Genomic DNA, 22,932 nt, shown 5'->3' on the forward strand with positions numbered 1-22,932 from the left:
TTACAGCCGGGACTGGGGGAGGGTGTTGCAGAGCCGCCTGTAGTACAGCCGGGACTGGGGGAGGGTGTTGCAGAGCCGCCTGTATTACAGCCGGGACTGGGGGAGGGAGTTGCAGAGCCGCCTGTATTACAGCCGGGATTGGGGGAGGGTGTTGCAGAGCCGCCTGTATTACAGCCGGGATTGGGGGAGAGAGTTGCAGAGCCACCTGTATTACAGCCGGGATTGGAGGAGGGTGTTGCAGAGCCGCCTGTATTCCAGCCGGGATTGGGGGAGGGTGTTGCAGAGCCGCCTGTATTCCAGCCGGGATTGGGGGAGGGAGTTGCAGAGCCGCCTGTAGTACAGCCGGGATTGGGGGAGGGTGTTGCAGAGCCGCCTGTATTCCAGCCGGGATTGGGGGAGGGTGTTGCAGAGCCGCCTGTATTACAGCCGGGATTGGGGGAGGAGAGGGTGTTGCAGAGCCGCCTGTATTACAGCCGGGATTGGGGGAGGGTGTTGCAGAGCCGCCTGTATTACAGCCGGGATTGGGGGAGGGTGTTGCAGAGCCGCCTGTATTACAGCCGGGATTGGGGGAGGGAGTTGCAGAGCCGCCTGTATTCCAGCCGGGATTGGGGGAGGGTGTTGCAGAGCCGCCTGTATTCCAGCCGGGATTGGGGGAGGGAGTTGCAGAGCCGCCTGTATTACAGCCGGGATTGGGGGAGGAGAAGGTGGAGGCAGAACCTGAGCCAGAGGGCTCACAGGGACAGAGGGATCCCGGTGAAGGGGAAGGTCCGACAGATAGGCCCGAGGGGTCAACTGGGGTGTCTGAACAGGGAGAGTCAGCAAAGGAAGTCCAGAGGCCTCAGAGGAGTAGGCATCCCCCGGAAAGACTAACTTATATAGCGCCGGGAGAGCAGGGTGTGATCTCTACTGCCCTGCAAAGTTATGTCACTGCTTTATACACCTGGGTTGGGTTTTGTGTTTTACAAAGAGTACTGGTGAACAGGAAGATACAGGAACGTCATGAGGGCATGACTTTTTGAGGTGGGGGGAGAGTGTACGGGGTCTTTCTTTTGTTACATTTAAAATGGCGATTTTGTTATGTTAATCTGGGGAATGCGGCTTTGTTGTGTTTTAACGCTGAAGAGAGTTTGCGCTAACAGTTTGTTTTACATTAAAATGAGATAACCAGGTTCTATTAGCCAATGGGTGGTGTGGCATCTCAGTGTGGGATGCGTGACCTGTCCACTCTCAGTGTCTGTTGGGTGACCTGTCCACTCTCAGTGTCTGCTGGGTGACCTGTCCACTCTCAGTGTCAGGTAGGTGACCTGTCCACTCTCAGTGTCTGCTGGGTGACCTGTCCACTCTCAGTGTCAGGTGGGTGACCTGTTCACTCTCAGTGTCTGGTGGGTGACCTGTCCACTCTCAGTGTGGGATGTGTGACCTGTCCACTCTCAGTGTCAGGTGGGTGACCTGTCCACTCTCAGTGTCTGGTGGGTGACCTGTCCACTCTCAGTGTGGGGTGGGTGACCTGTCCACTCTCAGTGTGGGATGCGTGACCTGTCCACTCTCAGTGTCAGGTGGGTGACCTGTCCACTCTCATTGTCAGGTGCGTGACCTGTCCACTCTCAGTGTCAGGTGGGTGACCTGTCCACTCTCGGTGTCAGGTGCGTGACCTGTCCACTGTCAGTGTGGGATGCGTGACCTGTCCACTCTCAGTGTCAGGTGGGTGACCTGTCCACTCTCATTGTCAGGTGGGTGACCTGTACACTCTCAGTGTGGGATGGGTGACCTGTCCACTCTCAGTGTCAGGTGGGTGACCTGTCCACTCTCATTGTCAGGTGGGTGACCTGTCCACTCTCAGTGTGGGATGCGTGACCTGTCCACTCTCATTGTCAGGTGGGTGACCTGTCCACTCTCATTGTCAGGTGGGTGACCTGTCCACTCTCAGTGTCAGGTAGGTGACCTGTCCACTCTCAGTGTCTGGTGGGTGACCTGTCCACTCTCAGTGTCAGGTGGGTGACCTGTCCACTCTCAGTGTCAGGTGGGTGACCTGTCCACTCTCCGTGTCTGGTGGGTGACCTGTCCACTCTCCGTGTCTGGTGGGTGACCTGTCCACTCTCAGTGTCAGGTGGGTGACCTGTCCACTCTCAGTGTCTGGTGTGTGACCTGTCCACTCTCCGTGTCTGGTGGGTGACCTGTCCACTCTCCGTGTCTGGTGGGTGACCTGTCCACTCTCCGTGTCTGGTGGGTGACCTGTCCACTCTCAGTGTCAGGTGTGTGACCTGTCCACTCTGTGTCAGGTGGGTGACCTGTCCACTCTCAGTGAGGGATGCATGACCAGTCCACTCTCAGTGTCAGGTGGGTGACCTGTCCACTCTCAGTGTCTGGTGGGTGACCTGTCCACTCTCAGTGTGGGATGCGTGACCTGTCCACTCTCAGTGTCTGGTGGGTGACCTGTCCACTCTCATTGTCAGGTAGGTCACCTGTCCACTCTCATTGTCAGGTGGGTGACCTGTCCACTCTCAGTGTCAGATGGGTGACCTGTCCCCTCTCATTGTCAGGTGGGTGACCTGTCCATTCTCAGTGTCAGGTGGGTGACCTGTCCATTCTCAGTGTCAGGTAGGTGACCTGTCCACTCTCAGTGTCAGGTGGGTGACCTGTCCACTCTCAGTGTCAGGTGCGTGACCTGTCCATTCTCGGTGTCAGGTGGGTGACCTGTTCACTCTCGGTGTCAGGTGGGTGACCTGTCCACTCTCATTGTCTGGTGGGTGACCTGTCCACTCTCATTGTCTGGTGGGTGACCTGTCCACTCTCAGTGTCAGGTGGGTGACCTGTCCACTCTCAGTGTCAGGTGGGTGACCTGTCCACTCTCATTGTCTGGTGGGTGACCTGTCCACTCTCAGTGTCAGGTGGGTGACCTGTCCACTCTCAGTGTGGGATGCGTGACCTGTCCACTCTCAGTGTCAGGTGGGTGACCTGTCCACTCTCATTGTCTGGTGGGTGACCTGTCCACTCTCAGTGTCAGATGGGTGACCTGTCCCCTCTCATTGTCAGGTGGGTGACCTGTCCATTCTCAGTGTCAGGTGGGTGACCTGTCCACTCTCAGTGTCTGGTGGGTGACCTGTCCACTCTCAGTGTCAGATGGGTGACCTGTCCCCTCTCATTGTCAGGTGGGTGACCTGTCCATTCTCAGTGTCAGGTGGGTGACCTGTCCACTCTCAGTGTCAGGTGTGTGACCTGTCCACTCTGTGTCAGGTGGGTGACCTGTCCACTCTCAGTGAGGGATGCATGACCAGTCCACTCTCAGTGTCAGGTGGGTGACCTGTCCACTCTCAGTGTCAGGTGTGTGACCTGTCCACTCTGTGTCAGGTGGGTGACCTGTCCACTCTCAGTGAGGGATGCATGACCAGTCCACTCTCAGTGTCAGGTGGGTGACCTGTCCACTCTCAGTGTCTGGTGGGTGACCTGTCCACTCTCAGTGTGGGATGCGTGACCTGTCCACTCTCAGTGTCTGGTGGGTGACCTGTCCACTCTCATTGTCAGGTAGGTCACCTGTCCACTCTCATTGTCAGGTGGGTGACCTGTCCACTCTCAGTGTCAGATGGGTGACCTGTCCCCTCTCATTGTCAGGTGGGTGACCTGTCCATTCTCAGTGTCAGGTGGGTGACCTGTCCATTCTCAGTGTCAGGTAGGTGACCTGTCCACTCTCAGTGTCAGGTGGGTGACCTGTCCACTCTCAGTGTCAGGTGCGTGACCTGTCCATTCTCGGTGTCAGGTGGGTGACCTGTTCACTCTCGGTGTCAGGTGGGTGACCTGTTCACTCTCGGTGTCAGGTGGGTGACCTGTCCACTCTCATTGTCTGGTGGGTGACCTGTCCACTCTCAGTGTCAGGTGGGTGACCTGTCCACTCTCAGTGTCAGGTGGGTGACCTGTCCACTCTCAGTGTCAGGTGGGTGACCTGTCCACTCTCATTGTCTGGTGGGTGACCTGTCCACTCTCAGTGTCAGGTGGGTGACCTGTCCACTCTCAGTGTGGGATGCGTGACCTGTCCACTCTCAGTGTCAGGTGGGTGACCTGTCCACTCTCATTGTCTGGTGGGTGACCTGTCCACTCTCAGTGTCAGATGGGTGACCTGTCCACTCTCATTGTCAGGTGGGTGACCTGTCCACTCTCAGTGTCAGGTGGGTGACCTGTCCACTCTCAGTGTCAGGTGGGTGACCTGTCCACTCTCAGTGTCAGGTGGGTGACCTGTCCACTCTCAGTGTCAGGTGGGTGACCTGTCCACTCTCAGTGTCAGGTGGGTGACCTGTCCACTCTCATTGTCAGGTGGGTGACCTGTCCACTCTCAGTGTCAGGTGGGTGACCTGTCCACTCTCAGTGTCTGGTGGGTGACCTGTCCACTCTCAGTGTGGGATGGGTGACCTGTCCACTCTCAGTGTCAGGTGGGTGACCTGTCTACTCTCATTGTCTGGTGGGTGACCTGTCCACTCTCATTGTCAGGTGGGTGACCTGTCCACTCTCAGTGTCAGGTGGGTGACCTGTCCACTCTCATTGTCTGGTGGGTGACCTGTCCACTCTCAGTGTCAGGTAGGTGACCTGTCCACTCTCAGTGTCAGGTGGGTGACCTGTCCACTCTCAGTGTCAGGTGGGTGACCTGTCCATTCTCGGTGTCAGGTGGGTGACCTGTTCACTCTCGGTGTCAGGTGGGTGACCTGTCCACTCTCATTGTCTGGTGGGTGACCTGTCCACTCTCATTGTCTGGTGGGTGACCTGTCCACTCTCAGTGTCAGGTGGGTGACCTGTCCACTCTCAGTGTCAGGTGGGTGACCTGTCCACTCTCATTGTCTGGTGGGTGACCTGTCCACTCTCAGTGTCAGGTGGGTGACCTGTCCACTCTCAGTGTCAGGTGGGTGACCTGTCCACTCTCATTGTCTGGTGGGTGACCTGTCCACTCTCAGTGTCAGGTGGGTGACCTGTCCACTCTCATTGTCAGGTGGGTGACCTGTCCACTCTCAGTGTCAGGTGGGTGACCTGTCCACTCTCAGTGTCTGGTGGGTGACCTGTCCACTCTCAGTGTCAGGTGGGTGACCTGTCCACTCTCAGTGTCAGGTGCGTGACCTGTCCACTCTCATTGTCAGGTGGGTGACCTGTCCACTCTCCGTGTCTGGTGGGTGACCTGTCCACTCTCAGTGTCAGGTGGGTGACCTGTCCACTCTCAGTGTCAGGTGGGTGACCTGTCCACTCTCAGTGTCAGGTGCGTGACCTGTCCACTCTCAGTTGTTTCCTTCTGGGACCCTCATCATTTTGGCTTAGAAATATATGCCCAGTCCTTCATTGTCTCTGAATCGCAACCCTGGAAGCCCTGAGCCTTCAGCACTGGGAAGTCCCTTCACTGGAAACGCCACAGTGATCCCCAGGTGACTCACCTTGTCCCAGTAGAGCCGAAGCTGGCTGAGCCACTCGAATGCCGTCACATCCATACAGTTAATCTTGTACAACTTGTCGACGACATCTCGGGCGTGGACCTCCACTGTCACCAGGGCTACTATCTTGAGACGCATGAGCTTGGTCAGGCTTCCTCGTATTGCCTCAGAATACTTGTGCAACATGCCCACCTGCACAGAACAATATGATAGTAACAGCTGTATCAATGCACCCACCACTGGCTGACATATCATCAAAGATCACTGAACAGTACAGGTCCTTTGGCCCACGCTGTTGTACTGACCTTCTAACCTGCTCCAAGATCTAACTCTTCCCTCCCACATCGGCCTCCACATTTTTTTCATCCATGTGCCTGTCTGAGAATCCCTTAAATGCCCTAATGTACCTAACCCTACCGCCACCTCTAGCAGCCACTTCCATGCACCCATCATTCTCTCTGTAAAAACTTACCTCTGGCATCCTCTCTATACTTTCATCCAATCACTTTAAAAGCATGCCCTCTCATATTTGTCATTTCCACCTTGGAAAAAAAGTCTCTGGATATCCATTCTCTCTATGCCTCTTATCTTACACCTCTATCGTCTCCTCTGGTACTCCTTGACTCCAAAGAGAAAAGCCCCTGCTCACTCAGACTATCCTCATAAAACATGCTCTCAAATCCAGGTAGCATCTTTGCAAATCTCCTCTGCATCCTCTCTAAAGCTTCCACATCCTTCCTGTAATGAGATGACCAGAAATGAACACAATATTCCAAACGTGGTTCTTTTCACACAGTGCAGCAATGTTTTTTTTCCTTTTTTAAAAAACTGATACTGAATCCACTTCCATTCGCCAGCACTCATCCAGCTGCCTCGGATTGTTTTGCCAATTGCCCTCAATCTGTGCCCCTCGGTTCACAAACTTTTCTAGTAATCTCCCTGCTCTGATCTGAGAACAATCCCAGCTCCTCCCACTCACCCACATTTGCACGGTTATAAGACAGTATGCCATTTGGCCCATCAAGTCTGCTTGCCATTCTACCATGGCTGATTTTTTTTATCCCTCTCACCCCATTATCCTGCCTTCTCCCCATCACATTTAACACCCTTTCTAATCAAGACCTATCAAGTTCTGCTTTAAATACTGCCAATAACGTGGTCTACACAGCCTTCCGTGACAATGAATTCCATAGATTTCACCTCTGATGAAAGAAATTGTTCTTCATCTCTGTTCCAAAGGAACGACCTTCCATTCTGAGGCTCTGTCCTCTGGCCCTGAACTCGCCCACTGTCGTAAACTTCCTCTCCACACCCACTCTATGCAGGCCTCTCAATATATGATAGGTTTCAATGAGACCCAACCCCCATCATTCTTTTTAACTCCAGCAAGTACAGGCTCAAGCCATCAAATGCTCCTCAGATGTTAACCCTTTCATTCTCAGGATCATTCTCGTGAACCTGCTCTGGATCCACTCCAATGCCAGAACATCCTTCCTTAGATAAGGAGGCCAAGACTGCTCATAATACTGCAAGTGTGGTCTGACCAATGCCTTATAAAGCCTCAGCACTACATCCTTGCATTTATATTCCAATCCTCTCAAAATGAATGCTGATAATGCATTTGCCTTCCTTACAACCATCTCATGAAAGGCTAGAGATGCATACTGGAAAGGATACCCATTCAGAAAACATCGTCTCTCTTCTCAGCCAGAAGAGATTTGTCCTCCCATCATTAGTGAGGCTGCAATACCATGAAGAAATTCAACATTCATCTCACCTGTTTCCGTTTAATAACTCGCAGTGGCTTCTTATCATCCAGATCTTTGGCCGATATCAGTGCCTTGGTAACATCTGTAGTCCACTGAATCTGGCTGGCAGTGATTAGCATCTGAGGAGAAGTACCAGCAAAGTGAGAGGACAAAGAAGTTCAATTATTGTTAAGAAAGAGGCAGAGGTTAGATACTCTGAGAGGGGTGGTTACTACAATGGGTAGCCTGTTAGCCTGTGGAAGTTGCAAAAAGGTAAGGGTTGAGGTAATGTCCAGGCAAGGACAATTTACAGATCATGTGCAGTCATTCCAAGCAAGAGAGGCAGATGAAGAGTCTTTCTACCCTTTACACCGCAGGGGACCAGAACTATTTGGCACACTGAGACAAGATAAGTACGCAAATGAAAGATTCAAGGGTGATACTGCTGACAGTTAATATTTTTGTTTAGATTTACTGCACTATGCAATATCTTTGGCACATATATATAGCTAGAGTGCTTAAGACTTGCAGAGCACTATATTTGTTAATGGAGCGGACAGCGAGTTTGTAGATCTGGCGGGAGCAAAGGATGTTGGGAATGGTGAGGATGCAGCACTATGAGATGGATGTGGGACAGGTGGCAGAGGAGTGCCAGGGCCAGAGAGTGCAGGCACACCCAGCCTTAAGCAATCACAGTCATTTGATTCCAAACAGTTGGTTTATTGATCATTACAGAATGTCAATCTGATGCTTCCCGCTCCCTCCCCTCTCCCTTCCCCTTTTCCCATCCATGATTCTCCTCTCTCTTTTCCTTCCCCACGCTCAATCCACAATAGAGACCATATCAGAATTAGGTTTATCATCATTCACATGTCATGAAATATGTTGTTTTGTAGCAGCAGCAGTACATAAAATTACTACATTACTGTGCAAAAATCTTAAGCACCCTAGCTATATATATGTGCCCAAGACTTTTTGACAGTGCTGTCTAACACAGTAACAGGTTGCTTGCAGCCCACGAGCCTGCGCCGCCCAATCACACCCATGTGACCAATTAACCTGCTAACCCGTACGTCTTTGCAACATGGGGCAAAAATGGAGAACCTGGAGGAAACCCATGGGGTCACAATGAGAACGTACAAACTCCTTACACACAACGGCAGGAATTGGACACAGGTTACTGGCACTGTAATAGCATTATGCTAACTGCTACGCTTATAGTGCCACCCTTTACTAAATCTGAAGTATTATTTTAGATTCTATCCACTATTACTATTGGTATTATCAGTGTGATTGGTGGGTGATTATGCAAACATCTACAAGGTTACTAACTGGTCAATATCTGTATCTAGTCAATTTCCGTATAAGAAAGGCACTTCTTTGTTCAAACTTCAGAGCAGCTTCGTGACAGGGCCACATTATTCTCCTTGTACACAAGTAAATAAAGTGTGCTTGAGGAATCAGAATCAGGGTTATTATCCCCAGCACATGCTATGAAATCTGTTAACTTAGCAGGAGCAGTTCAATGCAATACATAATGATATAGAAATAAATTAAAATAAAAAATACAATAAGTAAATGAATTACAGGAAGTATACACTGTATATATATTAAACATTAAAAATAGTGCAAAACCAGAAATTATATATATTTAAAAAGTGTTCATGGGTTCAATGTCCATTTCAGAATCATATAGCAGAGGGGAAGAAGCTGTTCCTGAATCGTTAAGTGTGTGCCTCTTTCCTGACAGTAACAACCAAGTTTAATATCACTGGCATATATTGTGAAATTGTTAACTTTGTGGAAGCAATATATTATGATACATAATAATAAAAACTGTAAATTACAGTAAGTATATATACAATAAAAAGTTAAATAAGCAGTGCAAGAAGAAAAGAAGTGAGGTTGTGATCATGGTTTCAATGTCCATTCAGAAATCTAATGGCAGAAGGAAAGAAGCTTTTCCTGAATTATTGAGTGAGAATCTTCAGGCTTCTACATCTCCATCCTGATGGTAGCAAAGAGAACAAGGCATGTTCCTTCATTATGAATGCCGCCTTTTTGAAGCATTTCTCCTTGAAGATGTCCTCGATGCTAGGAAGGCCAATAATGGAGCTGACAGAGCTTACAACTTTCTGTAGCTTATTTTTCAATCGTGCACAGTGCAGCCCTAACCGCCCCCCATACCAGACAACGATGCAACCAATTAGAATGCTTTCCATGATACATCAGTAGAAGTTTGCAAGTGTCTTTGGTAACATATCAAAGCTCAACAAACACCCAATGAAATATAGCCATTGTCGTGCCTTCTTTGTAACTGCATCAATATGTTGGGCCTGGGACAGATCCTCAGAGATGTTAACACTTAGGAACTTGAAATTGCTCACCCTTTCCACTTCTGATCCCTTGATGAGGACTGATGTGTGTTTCCTCGTCTTACCCTTCCTGAAGACCACAGTGAATTCTTTGATTTTACCAAAGTTGAGTGCATGTTGTTGTTGTGACACCACTCAACTAGCTGATCTATCTCATCCCTGTATGCCTTCTTGCCACCATCTGAAATTCTGACAATAATTGTGTTATCAGCAACTATTCACACAGCCTAGTCCCACAGTCATGGGTGTAGAAAGAGTAGAGCAGTAGGCTAAGTACACATCCTTGAGGTGCGCCAGTGTTGATTATCAGTGAGGTGGAGATGTTCTTTGTGATCCGCACACACTGTGGTCTTCCAGTGAGGAGGTCGAGGATCCATTTGCAGAGGGAGGGAGGTACACAGGCCCAGGCTTTGGAGCTTTTTGATCAGAACTGTAAGAATGATTGGGTTAAACGCGGAGCTGGAGTCAATGAATAGCAGCTTGAGGTAAATGTAAGTATTATCCAGATGATCCAAGGCCACATGAAGAGCCAATGAGATCCGATCCACTGTAAACCTATTGTGGCAATAAGCAGTTTGCAGTGGGTCAACGTCCTTGCTTAGGCAGGAGTTGATCTTAGTCATAACCAACCTCTCAAAGCACTTTGTAACCTTAGATGTGAGTGCTACTGGACAATAGTTGTTGAGGCAGCTCACCCCCGCTCTTCTTGAACACTGAAACCAGGTGGGAAGTTCCACTCGCAGCAATGAGAGATTGAGGATATCTTTGAACACACCTGCCAGTTGGTTGGCACAGGTTTAGAGAACCTGGGGGCCCGTCGCCTTGCGAGAGTTCAGCCTCTTGAAAGACATCCTGACATCAGCCGCCGAGGCAGAGATCACAGAGACACCAGATGCTGCAGGTGTTTGTTTTATTTCCCTTTCAAGGCATATACGAGTTTTCAGAATTCAGGGAAATGCCTGCCAGGTGCAACTTGGAATCTGAAAATATTGTCAATTCTGTTTCAAAAGACAAATCATGGAAGCCCAGAGATAGATCCTACACATATGAATCTTACGTCTTTCTCTGCTATCACCAACAGTAACATCTAAGGTTATACACTCAGCTTCTCTCCAAGATGTCCAGACATTCAAGGGGGTTAAAGGAAAGCATTATTCTGTATCCAACTGTATCCAAAATTCAAATTTCAAAGCAATTTAATTATCAATGTACATATATACCACCATATACAACCCTGAGATTCATTCTCCTGTGGGCATACTTAGCAAATCTATACAAGAATAAATATAACAGAATCAATGAAAGGCTACCTAACTAGGTTGTTCAACCAGTTTACAGAAGGCAAGTGCAAGAAGAAGAAACGATAATAATAAATGACCAATAAATACCGAAAACATGAAATGAAGAGTCCTTGAAAGTGAGTCCATTGGCTGTGGGAACATTTCAGTGATGGGGTAAGTGAAGATGAGTGAAGGTTCAACAGCCTGATGAAGCTTGCTGTTTGCCTTTAATGGGGCAGTATTGAGGGAGCTTCACGTTGTACCTAATCTGAGATGTCCTGCCCTGCTCGTGTCTAATGCATGGGTTCCCAACCTTCTTTATGCCACGGACCCCTGATTTCGTGGGCCAATGCAGAGTGAATTTCACATCTAACCCTAACTGATTATGAAGTAGTGATGGGGACCCTACAGTGATGTGAAGAAACTAATTTGCTGTAGTAACTCTGCACAGGATCAGGAAAAAGCCGCAATGAGTTGCAAACTCAGCCAGCTCTATCATGGGTACTAGTTTCCCCACCATCTTGAAAAGGCGGCATCCGTCAGTATCCAGGACATGCCCTCTTCTCATTACTACCATCAGGGAGGAGGTACAGGAACCTGAAGACACACACTCAACATTTTAGGAACAGCTTCTTCCCCCTCTGCCATCAGATTTCTGAATGGTGCATGAACCCACGTTCACTACCTCACTAGTGTTGCTTGCTTTTGGCATTACTTAATTATTTTTAATATATTATTATTTATAGCATATATTATTGCACTGTACTGCTGCAGCAAGCAAATTTCATGACATATTTCAGTGATAATAAACCTTATTCCGATATCTGTTCCATTGCTAACTACACTGTCAGAAAAGATCCGCTTTCAGTCTTTGGTCAAGATCGTGGCTCAGACTTAGTTGCTTTTTGAGTTTGTAGGGAAGGTTTTGGGGACAGAGGTAGGACTTGTGATCAGGTTAGGGTTTAGGGACACTGATGTAGAGGAGTTAGAGATCAGGTCTCCAAAAGCCAGTGACGTGGATGAGTCTTGAAGGACATCCATGGATGTCAGGCTGTCTCAGTCAGTGGGACCCAGGTGTCCCAGGATTGGGCATAAGGGTCAGTTAATCAGTGTACCCAGAGTTCGAGCCTGGAGTTTGGGGTACCATCAGCACCAAGTCCAGGGGTTGATACTGAAGATAGGAGACTTGATTGACTGCAAGTCCAAAAGTCAAAGCCCAATGGCCAAAATTTGGAGACTGAAGGCAAGTCAAGGAGTTGCAGGACTGTCCATGTGCATGGACGGGTGGAAGGAAGGGTGGGGTGAAGGAGAAAATGGGCTTGTTTTGCTGTTGTTTGTTGCTAGTTGTGTTCTGTGCTGTTCTGCCGAGCATTGTGGGAATGTTATTTTGATGCCGGGATGTGTAGCTACCCCCAGCACATCCTCAGGTGTTTCTCATTGCATTTCACTGTATGCTTCTATGTATTTATCTATATACTACTAAAACTCTCATGCTCTGTCTGTCTGTTTGTGACCTTCAATTAGTGCAAACAGTGCATTACAGCGGCACTTTTCTCAGCTAAATCAAATTAAAATGTGCTAACTTACAGAATGCAGGCAAAGTTCAGGGTTATATATTCGTATAATATTGCTCATTCGCCAAAAATCAACAGGCTGCCTTTCACCTGAGACCCCATTGGCCGTCATGGAAATCACAACGCCACAGCCCGACGCATGCGCACGGCCAGGCTCGGCACCGCCTCACGATGCTCACAGAGCCGGCTCCACCTTCCATGGAAATCGCAACGCCACAGCCCGACGCATGCGCACGGCCAGCCTCGGCACCGCCTCACGATGCTCACAGAGCCGGCTCCACCTTCCATGGAAATCGCAACGCCACAGCCCGACGCATGCGCACGGCCAGCCTCGGCACCGCCTCACGATGCTCACAGAGCCGGCTCCACCTTCCATGGAAATCGCAACGCCACAGCCCGACGCATGCGCACGGCCAGGCTCGGCACCGCCTCACGATGCTCACAGAGCCGGCTCCACCTTCCATGGAAATCGCAACGCCACAGCCCGACGCATGCGCACGGCCAGGCTCGGCACCGCCTCACGATGCTCACAGAGCCGGCTCCACCTTCCATGGAAATCGCAACGCCACAGCCCGACGCATGCGCACGGCCAGGCTCGGCACCGCCTCACGATGCTCACAGAGCCGGCTCCACCTTCCATGGAAATCGCAACGCCACAGCCCGACGCATGCGCACGGCCAGCCTCGGCACCGCCTCACGATGCTCACAGAGCCGGCTCCACCTTCCATGGAAATCGCAACGCCACAGCCCGACGCATGCGCACGGCCAGCCTCGGCACCGCCTCACGATGCTCACAGAGCCGGCTCCACCTTCCATGGAAATCGCAACGCCACAGCCCGACGCATGCGCACGGCCAGGCTCGGCACCGCCTCACAATGCTCACAGCAGCCACACCAACCGCAGCAAAAGGGCAGGGCTATCACATCCATTTAGGAGAGCACCAACCACATCATCAAGAAACAACAGCATCTTGGAGGCTTTGGTGTTACTGCTTCCTATCTTCTATCAAGCATTAGGGTAAAAATATATGGATAGCCTAATCACGCCGCATGGAAAGAGAAGGGGGACATTATGGTCAAGAGATGACGCCAAATGTCGTCGGGAAGCAGCAAGGAGAGGGAGAGAACAACAATCGGATGAGGCCAGGGGTGCCCGACTCCGGGAACAAAGAGTCAGGACAAAAAAGATGGGAGAAGACGAGACAGAGGAGGACAGGCATGCACATCTCCAAAATGACAACAATAGGCACAGACGGAGGAGAGAACAAGAATTCGATCAGACCAGGGCCATATGACTCCAGGATCAGAGGGAAAAAACAAATAGTAGAGGAGATGAAGAGATGAAGGATGAAACAGCTGCGTGTCTCCAGAATGACAAAAACAGGCAGAGAAGGAGGAGAGAGGAAGAGACAGAGGAGAAAAGGAAAGATCAACTCGAGAATATGCGGCACAGAGTAATTATTGCGAGAGATGTGGTCATAAAAAGTGTCCTTCATTAAATGAGGAGGAGCAATATTTGTCTTGCTACGTGTCTTTCTTCTTTAATACACTGAGTTCTTCTTTAATTTCCAAAGCACATCACATCACACTGCACTATCTTTCTCTCAAAAGGTGCCCCAACGGGTCACCCGGTTGTCTAGTAATAAGTAAATCTGAATCAGCACCTGATATTCAAGTGCCCTACTCATCATCCTTCCTTCTTTCAAAACCACCAATAACTTGCATTTATCTCACAAAAGCAAAGGTTGGTACATTCTGCTAGCAAAACAACTGTATTTCGAAGTTTGTTTTGGAACCGTGATAGGGTCCGGTACAAAGAACATTAAGAATTTAAGGATCTCTCGGTCAGATGGTCATAGAAATATAAAGGCTCCATCAAAGACACAGGCTGGCCTGGGCCTCTGCAGAGTATCCGGCCAATCTGAATGAAAGGTTACCACTCACCTGGCCTGGCCACTCCTTCACCCACTTGTCCCGTCGAGTGAGCATTTTCTTTAGAGACACACGAGTCTCCCTGAGAAGGTCTTTTAGAGTAAAGCGCATGGTACGTTCCACATCACAGAGCCAAGCCTGATGGACAAGCACAACAACAGAGTGAAAAGGGGCAGTGTGGCAGGTAACAGTCAACCTCCAACACTTAACAAGACCCTGAGGCCATAGCCGAGCTTCACACTGGCCAGGCTGTACTGACATCTTATGTTCTAAGACATGACCTTGTGGTCTCCCAATTGACCTTTTCATGGCCCTCGTCTTCCTGCTCTGCACTTTCTCTGCTACTGTAACGCAACATGCTGCATTATTTTCCCTGTAGTACTGCTTCCATGTACTTGGCGTGCTACAGACATATGAACAGAAATATAAAGGGCTCCATCATTCCTGGGAGAGGAAGGGTAAGCTGACACTAAGATGGGCTACAACTGGGGAGAACTTGAAAGACTGGCCCAGGACAGAGGACTCCGCTGAGTTTCTGTCAGCGGCCTATGCCCCAGAAGCAGTGGTTGGCTTAGCACCATGCACCTGGGTACGGAACGTTAAGTCTGAGAGACAAAGTTTTTCCACTGTATCTCGGTACATGTGCCAATAATAAATCATTTCCATTTCCAACTCTCCAAGATCATTATGTTTCTCCTCATTTCTAAGAGCTCCGCCCTGTTTAGTCTCCCCTTCTCGCCCATCCTTTCAGCTCTGGCATGATTAACATTGAACATAGAACAAAGAACAGTACAGCACAGAAATAGGTTCTTTGGACCATAATGTTGTGTCAAACCAATTAAATTAGTAAATAACTGAGCAACAAAACTAATCTCTTCTGCCTACACGATGTCCATAACCTTCCATTTTTCTCACATTCATGTGCCTATCTAATCATCTCTTAAAAGTCCCTGATGTTTCTGCCTCTCCCACCATGTCAGGCAACACATTCCAGGCACTCACCACTTTGTGTAAAAAAAAAACACTTGCCCTGCACATCTCCTTTGAAATTACACCCCCCCCCACCTTAAATGCATACCCTCTGGTATTAGTCATTTTAACCCTGGGAAAAAGACACTGTCTACTCTATCTATGCCTCTCATAATCCTGTAATTCTCTATCAGATCTCCCCTCAGCCTCAACCGCTCCAGTGAAAACAATACATTTGCTCAAACTCTCATTATAGCTACAGTCCTCTAATCCAGGCAGCATCCTAGTTAACCTCTCCTGCACTCTCTCTGAAGCCTCGGAATACTTCCTATAATGGGTGACCAGAACCTCATGCAGTACTTGAATTGCATCTAATTAGAGTTATATAAAGCTGCAATGTAACTTACTGACTACTGAACTCAATACTACAACTAATAGAGGCAAGTATGTCATATGTCTTAACTACACTATCAACCCCTGTAGCCACTTGCAAGGAGTTATGAACTTTAACCCAAGATCCCTCTGCTGAACAGCACTGGTTCTGATCATGCCCTTAACGTATCGTCTCTAAACATTTGACCTACCAAGGTGCAACACTTCATCTGCCATTTCTCTGCCCATATCTGCAACTGATTTCCCACTGTATTCTTTGCCAGTCTTCTCTGCTACTCTCAACACCACCAATCTTCATATCATCTGTAAACTTACTACCCCACCATTTTCATTTTCATCCAAGTTATTTGTATAAATCACAGACAGCAGAGGTCACAGTACAGATCCCTGCAAAACAACACTAATCACAGATTCAGCTGGATTAGAATAAGTCCCTTTGAACACTACCTTCTGTCTTTAAAGGGCAAGTCAGTTTTGTATCCAAACACGGGTTCCATACATCTTAAATCTTCTGGATGAGTCTCCCATGAGGGACCTTGTCAAACACCTTCCTAAAATCCCCATAGAAATATCCACAGCTCTACCTTCATCAATCACCCATCACCTCATCAAAAAACTCAAACTTAGCAATAAGATACAATTTGACCCACCCCAATGCTGACTCTCCCCAATCAGGCATCATTTTTCAAATGCTCATGAATTCTATCCCTAAGAATTCCTTCCAGTAACTTCCCTACTACTGATGCAAGACTCATCCATCCATAGTTTCCAGGATTATCCCTGATTCCCTTCTTGAATAATGGGACAACATTAGGTACTTGCCAGTCCTTCTGGAACCCGCTAGAAAATATCAGTATAAAAAACTGCACCTTCTCCTTTGACCTTTAGTAACATGAGGTGCTGCCAGGTCAGCAGGAAAGGTCAGGCTATATCACTGCAGGTCTTGGATGGATTACTGTGGACACTACCCACCCTGTAAAACTGTTTTTTCCAAAACCTCCCTTCCAGAAAGCACTATAGGGCTATTAAAACAAAAATTTCACACCATCTTAGAAGTTTCTTCCCCAGGCAGTTAATCTGATCAATCATCCTAGTTAGCTCCCCCCACCTGTTACCCCTGTCACTGCTCTGTAAACACTTAAAACCACTTTTTATAATTCTATTTGTATTGCAAATACATACTGATATTTATGAAATGGCGCACATTTTATTCCATATCTGTACTTTAACCTCCAACTTTATTTTTAATATAATTCTTTATAATTGTTGCATGTCACACCCTGACCAACACAGCACAGCAAATACCCAAGACATGTAAATAAAGTTGATCATCAATCAGTAAATGTATATAATGTGCAGTCTAGCCAAGCTTTTACATGTTTACCACAATGAGTCTTTGCTCTTCAATTTGATTCATCTAGAAATGAACCTCTGTGGTTCATTTTATGGCCCTGCAATAGAAACCTCTAAGAATTATACATTTCACCAACACCTTACTCCTCAACTCCATTTCCACTCTCACACTAAACTTTCTCCCTCACAGGTTCACCCACTGTGGACCTTTGGGATGGGGCTCAATGGCTGTGAGAGTGCCGAGCTGAGGCTATGATATGATGACAGTATCTCCACCGGATTTACCCCCCAATCCACTCCATAAGTGGAAGGGCCAAGATGACACCACTGAAGGCAAGCAACAGCTTACTGGTAGTTCTAAAGGCAAGAAATATGACTAAAATCATTATTAATAATACCTTTTCTGAAGTAAATTGTGGTTAACTATCATGGCAAACATTCAAGAAGCAAGCAAAGGCAAAGCTGATTGGAGGGATGAGCCATGCAGGTGCATTGCAAAGCCGGAGCATAATGTGTTTGAAACGGGGTCACATATGGAGTTGGAGAGAGTGATAAGAGAGGAGACAGGGTGGAGGAGTTTTGATGTCTATCCAACTACCCCGGGTGCGAAGTTGGATTGCTTTAAGTGCCGAGCCAATTTGGATAGGACAAGATAGGCTTCAGGCTAGGCGGTGAGGACTAGGCCCAGAGTTTATCATTGCCATGGGGCTCTGGTCGGAATGCGAGGCATGATCCACAGTTTGGACAATTTAAACACTGACCCAGATATACTGCAAAGACAGGGTGTCGGGACCAGTGGTGAGGGATGGGCCGATTTTGCTCGCTCTCCTGTCCTCACTCCTCTCTCCGATACGCTGAGGCTGTGAGACTGCCCCGGCTGCTGTGCTTCGTGTCTGTGAGCTTAGTGGCGATTTGCCCCACGAAAATGATGAACTGAGATCAAAGCTTTGGGCCTACATCAGGCTGCACTGGGGATTTGGATCGAAGGACTTCATTTGGGTCAGAATGCTGTTGCTCATTTTTATTGTTCGTACGATTTGTGTTTTTTCCTTTTTCTCTGCGCATTGGGCATTGATCTTTTTTAAAAAAGTTGTTTTTTCTAGGTTTTTTGCTTTGTGGCTGCCTGTAAGCAGACAAATCCCAAGATTGACAAATTTATACATTCTTTGATAATAAATGTACTTTGAAACTTTGGAAGGGTTTGCAGGGATGCTGGTGAGATGGTGATTGGGTCTATGGGGAAGTGTTTATTCCCACAGTTCACGCACAGTCCTGCCAATGAACATGTTTGAGTGAGCATTCTCCCTACCTCCACGGGGCCCTCAAGCAGAGTGGGATGCTTGAATTCTACATACTCCCCATCAGCTGAGAACATTCCAGTCGCCTCCATTCTGTTCGTTGCTCCAACCTGGACACACAGATCAGAGCACAAGTTGCCGGAGACTACAGCAGTAGGAAATAATCATCAATTCAAACCTATGAGAGGATCTAAGATGAGGAATACTTTGGTGGGAAAGCTGACAGAGGATGTTGGTGAGCTAGACAATGGGTCTGTTTGAGCGCAAGAGGGCAGTGATAGAGATCAGTGAGGATGGGTCAGCAAGAGAGTGAGCACAGTTCAAAGTTAATACATATCAAAGTGAGGGCAAATATCAATACAAGAGGCTATGAGAGTGAGAGAGAACGAGTGTGAGTGAACAGTCAGTGCATGGGCACAGGCAGGGACTGGGGTGAATGGTCAGTGGGTGGGGATTGGTCTAACTCTGGGGTGAATGGTGGGTACAGGACAGGGTCAGGGTGAATGGACAGTTGGTGGGGACAGGACGGGTACTGGGGTGAATGGTCAGTGAGTGGGGACAGGACAGGGTCTGGGGTGAATGGTCGGTGAGTGGGGACAGGACAGAGTCTGGGGTGAATGGTCAGTGGTGGGGATTGGTCTTGGTCCCAGGTGTATAGTCAGTGGGTGGGGAAGGACAGAGTCTGGAGTAAATGGTCAGTGGGCGGAGACAGGGTTGAGTCTGGGGTGAATAGTCAGTGAGTGGGGACAGGAGAGAGTTTGGGGTGAATGGTCAGTGGGTGGGGACAGGACAGAGTCTGGGGTGAATGGTCAGTGGGTGGGGACAGGACAGAGTCTGGGGTGAATGGTCAGTGAGTGGGAAAGGACAAGGTCTGGGATGAATGGTCAGTGGTGGGATTGGTCTTGGTCCCAGGTCTATAGTCAGTGGATGGGGAAGGATAGAGTCTGGAATAAATGGTCAGTGGGCGGAGACAGGGTTGAGTCTGGGGTGAATGGTCTGTGGTTGGAGACAGGAGCGGGTCTGGGGTAGACAGGTCTAGGTCTTGGTCTGGAATGAATGGTCAGTGAGTGGTGATAGGTCTAGATCTGGGGTGAATGTTGAGTGGGTAGGAACAGGGTAGGGCCTGAGGTGAATGATCTGTGGGTGGGTACCGGGAGCGATCTGGGGTGAATAGTCAGTGGGTGGGGACAGGATGGGGTCTGGGATAAATACTCAGTGGGTGAGGACAGATCAAGTTCTAGAATGAATGGCCAGTGGGTGGAGACAGGACGAGGTCTGGGGTGAATGGTCAGTGCGTGGGAAAGGACAGGGTATGGGGTGAATGGTCAGTGAGTGGGAAAGGACAGGGTTTGGGGTGAATAGTCAGTGGGTGGGGACAGGACGGGTTCTGTGGTGAATGGTCAGTGAGTGGGGACAGGATGGGGTCTGGGATGAATGCTCAGTGGGTGAGGACAAATCAAGTTCTAGGATGAATGGTCAGCGGGTGGAGACAGGGCTGGGTCTGGGATTAATGTTCAGTGGTCAACTATTGGTCTGAATCTGGCTGCCTGAGTATCAGCTGATGGGAAGGCTTTGTTTTGTCTGTGAAGTGGTGGGAAGCCCTCTCAATACCATTCCAATGTTGGTACTGATTAAACCACCACGGCCCTAGGTAATGCTACCTTCTGCATTTTGAGAGTCTTGATGTTGTCGAAGCATTTCTTCATGTGGGGTTGCACTGCTGGAGGATTGCGCGACTGCCCCAGTATCTCCAGCAGGTCATCATTGGACAGGAAGTAGAAGCGAGGGAAGATCTGCCGCTTGGTTTCCAGGTACATGTCCAGGGACTTCTCAATCTCTTCCAGCTTCCCATTCATTCCATTCAAGGAATCCAGGAGACCTGCAAAACACCAGAGCAGCAGTGACCTTACACCATTCTGATGTCCCAGCAGAACCAGGGCAATGGCAAGCAGGAAGGAAATGGACAGGGCCCAATGGGCCATGCAACTAGCAACAGCCCCAGAAACGGCAGTGTCACTGCTCACCACCACAGCATCACTTCCACCTGGCCTTCCCCTTCATTTCTGCACAATTGCCTAAACTCTTATCCTGAATCCTGCTGGCTGCAGACCAGGGTTCTGGCATAAGGCAACAACAAATGGCAGGCTAATAAGCTGGTACAATACTATCAAAACAGGCCTAACTGACATAGCGAGTAAGCAGACCTCTGAAACAGAGTGAAGAACAAGAGGGAGCATTGGTGTCTCACATCTCTTACCCCTTGCTTCTGGATGGTGACAGATTTTAACTCCACCTTCATGCCTTGGTTCCAATATCCTCAACCCCCCTTATCAGCAAAAGCCTGCCAATGTCTGCTTTAAATTTTCAGTTGAAACTTGATTTCAACAGATGTTCGGGAGGAAGAACTCAAAATTTATCACCCAATAGTTCAAATTCTTCCCCTTTGCTCTGGAGTCCCCCAGCCAGGGGTGACTCAACCATATCCTTTAATCGTCTTCAGTCTTGATTCTCTGTCTCAACCTTCCCCAACCAACCCCCCCGCCCAACTCCCGTCCCATCAACACTCAAGGGAACACAGATCCAGTCTGTGACCTTAGATCATTTTGGAAGGTTCCCTCTCTATATACGATGGGGCACGCAGAAATGAACACTGGAGTTACAGACTTCGGGTCTTTGCGGGAATGGGACCCATTCTCAGGGTTTCAGGACTGGCTGTTGCTCGGCACGCCAGGGTTCGGCCTGAGAGTCCGGCTCAAATTCAGAAGCCTAAGATCTCAGAGCTCTAGAGACGGGCGGATCGAGGGTCAGCGTCACAGCAGGAGACCCATGTGCCATCAGGGGAGTCGGAAAATCTACTGCTGTGGGCCCGAAGACCTGGGATCTTTCAGGCACAGAGCTCAAAAAAAGTGACGTAATGGACTTCTAAAATCATAAACCAGCAATTTGTTTGTTATGTCTCCCTGCTTTCTGGGAAAATGGAGACACCTCTTTCTCCCTTATTAGGGAAAGAGAGGACCTGTGGTATGTCGTATACCGGGTGAAACGCAAAGTCTTGGGGGTAACTGCAAGTCTGTGTCTTTGCTCACGCTTGAGAGCTTGGTGGTGGTGCCAATGCTTTTTTTTGCCGTTGGAGGGAGGGGGGATTGTTGCTTGCTGCCGCTTACACACAAGAGGGAGGGGAGATGGGGGGGCGGGCTCTGGGGTTCTAACGTTTAACTGTTGTTCATTCTTTGGGGCACTCCTCTGTTTTCATGGATGTTTTGCGAAGAAAAAGCATTTCAGGAAGTATAATGTCTACATTTCTCTGACATTAAATTGGACCTTCAAAATTCGAACCTTTGGACATACCTGGGTAATGGGTTCCTTTCAGCGCATTGGGTTCATGGACCAGACGGTGCATGATCACTTTCCACTGTTCATTGATGCTGTCAAACTCCGCTGACTCCTGAGGGAGTTGTTTACGGATGTCTTCACCGAGAAAAATATTCTGTAGTGACAAAGCCACCAGGAGGTAGTTAGGTACAATTAATGACCACTCCCCTCCCAGTCTTTCTCCACTGAAGCTAAACACCCAAGCTCACTGAACAGAGAGTAGAAAGCAAAGTCAGGTCCTTCGCAATCTGAACTGCTTTCTCCTGAGTAACCCTGCATCAGCCCACGGCCTCCTCTACTGGCACGATGAGACTACCCTCAGACTGGAGGATCAATGCCTCATATTCAGTCCGGCTAGCCTGCAATCTGACAGTATGAACACTGAATTTTCTGCTTCCAGTACTTTCTCCCCCCCTCCCCTTTTTTCTTTTTCTATTTGCCATACTGGTTCCACTCTTACCACTTCTCCTCATCTGCCCATCATTTTCCTATTTCCCTTTCTCCCATGGTCCACTCTCCTCCCCAATCAGATTATCTTCTTCAGGCCTTTACCTCATCCACCTATCATTTCCCAGCTTCCTACTTCATCACTCTGCCCACCCCCACCTATGCACCTTCCCCATCACCTGATCTCACCTATCACCTGCCAGCTTGTACTCCTGCCCTTCCCCCCACCTTCTTATTCTGGCTTCTTCCCCTTTCCTTTCCAGGCTTGATGAGGAGTCTCAGCCTTTCATTTCCTTCCATAGATGCTGCCTGACCTGCTGGGTACCTCCAACATTTTGTGGGTGTTATCCTTACAGGATACTGATTCACCCATTGTAATCCTAGTCCTAGAGTCATATAGTACAGAAACGTGCCTTTGGCCCAAACAGTGCATGCCAACCAATGTCCCCTTATCCCCATGCCTGGACCATATCCCTCTAAACCTTTCTTTTCCATGTACCTGTTCAAGTACCTTTTTAATGTGGTTTATGTACCTGCCTCAACCACTTCCTCTGGCAGCTCGTTCCATATACTGACCACTCTCTGGGTGAATAAATTACCTCTAAGTCTCTTCCCTCTCACCTTAAACCTATGCCCTCTGGTTCTTGATTCCCCAACTCTGGGGAAAGAACTGTGTGCATTCACACTAGCTGCGCCCCTCGTAACAACAAGAGATTCTGCAGATGCCGGAAATCTTCAACAGCATGCACACAATTCTGGAGGAACTCAGCAGGTCAGACAGAATCTATGG

At 48.7% G+C, this 22,932-nt stretch overlaps 1 protein-coding gene and 1 long non-coding RNA gene across 4 annotated transcripts in view; one reads left to right on the plus strand and one right to left on the minus strand.

Annotated features, from left to right (window-relative positions):
* Positions 1-22,932, minus strand: part of dnah2 (dynein, axonemal, heavy chain 2) — a 503,144-nt gene that overhangs the window by 310,457 nt on the left and 169,755 nt on the right. The window contains exons 30-35 of the mRNA XM_063048700.1: positions 21,672-21,810; positions 19,985-20,202; positions 18,335-18,433; positions 14,323-14,448; positions 7,180-7,290; positions 5,406-5,594 (exon numbers count right to left, since the gene is read on the minus strand). Coding sequence (XP_062904770.1) covers positions 5,406-5,594; positions 7,180-7,290; positions 14,323-14,448; positions 18,335-18,433; positions 19,985-20,202; positions 21,672-21,810 — 882 coding nt within the window. The remainder of the gene's footprint in view (positions 1-5,405; positions 5,595-7,179; positions 7,291-14,322; positions 14,449-18,334; positions 18,434-19,984; positions 20,203-21,671; positions 21,811-22,932) is intronic.
* Positions 1-22,932, plus strand: part of LOC134346884 (uncharacterized) — a 97,378-nt gene that overhangs the window by 6,143 nt on the left and 68,303 nt on the right. The gene's annotated exons all lie outside the window — the stretch shown is intronic.

This window comes from Mobula hypostoma, chromosome 5 (genome assembly GCF_963921235.1).
Source record: "Mobula hypostoma chromosome 5, sMobHyp1.1, whole genome shotgun sequence".
NCBI lineage: Eukaryota > Metazoa > Chordata > Chondrichthyes > Myliobatiformes > Myliobatidae > Mobula > Mobula hypostoma.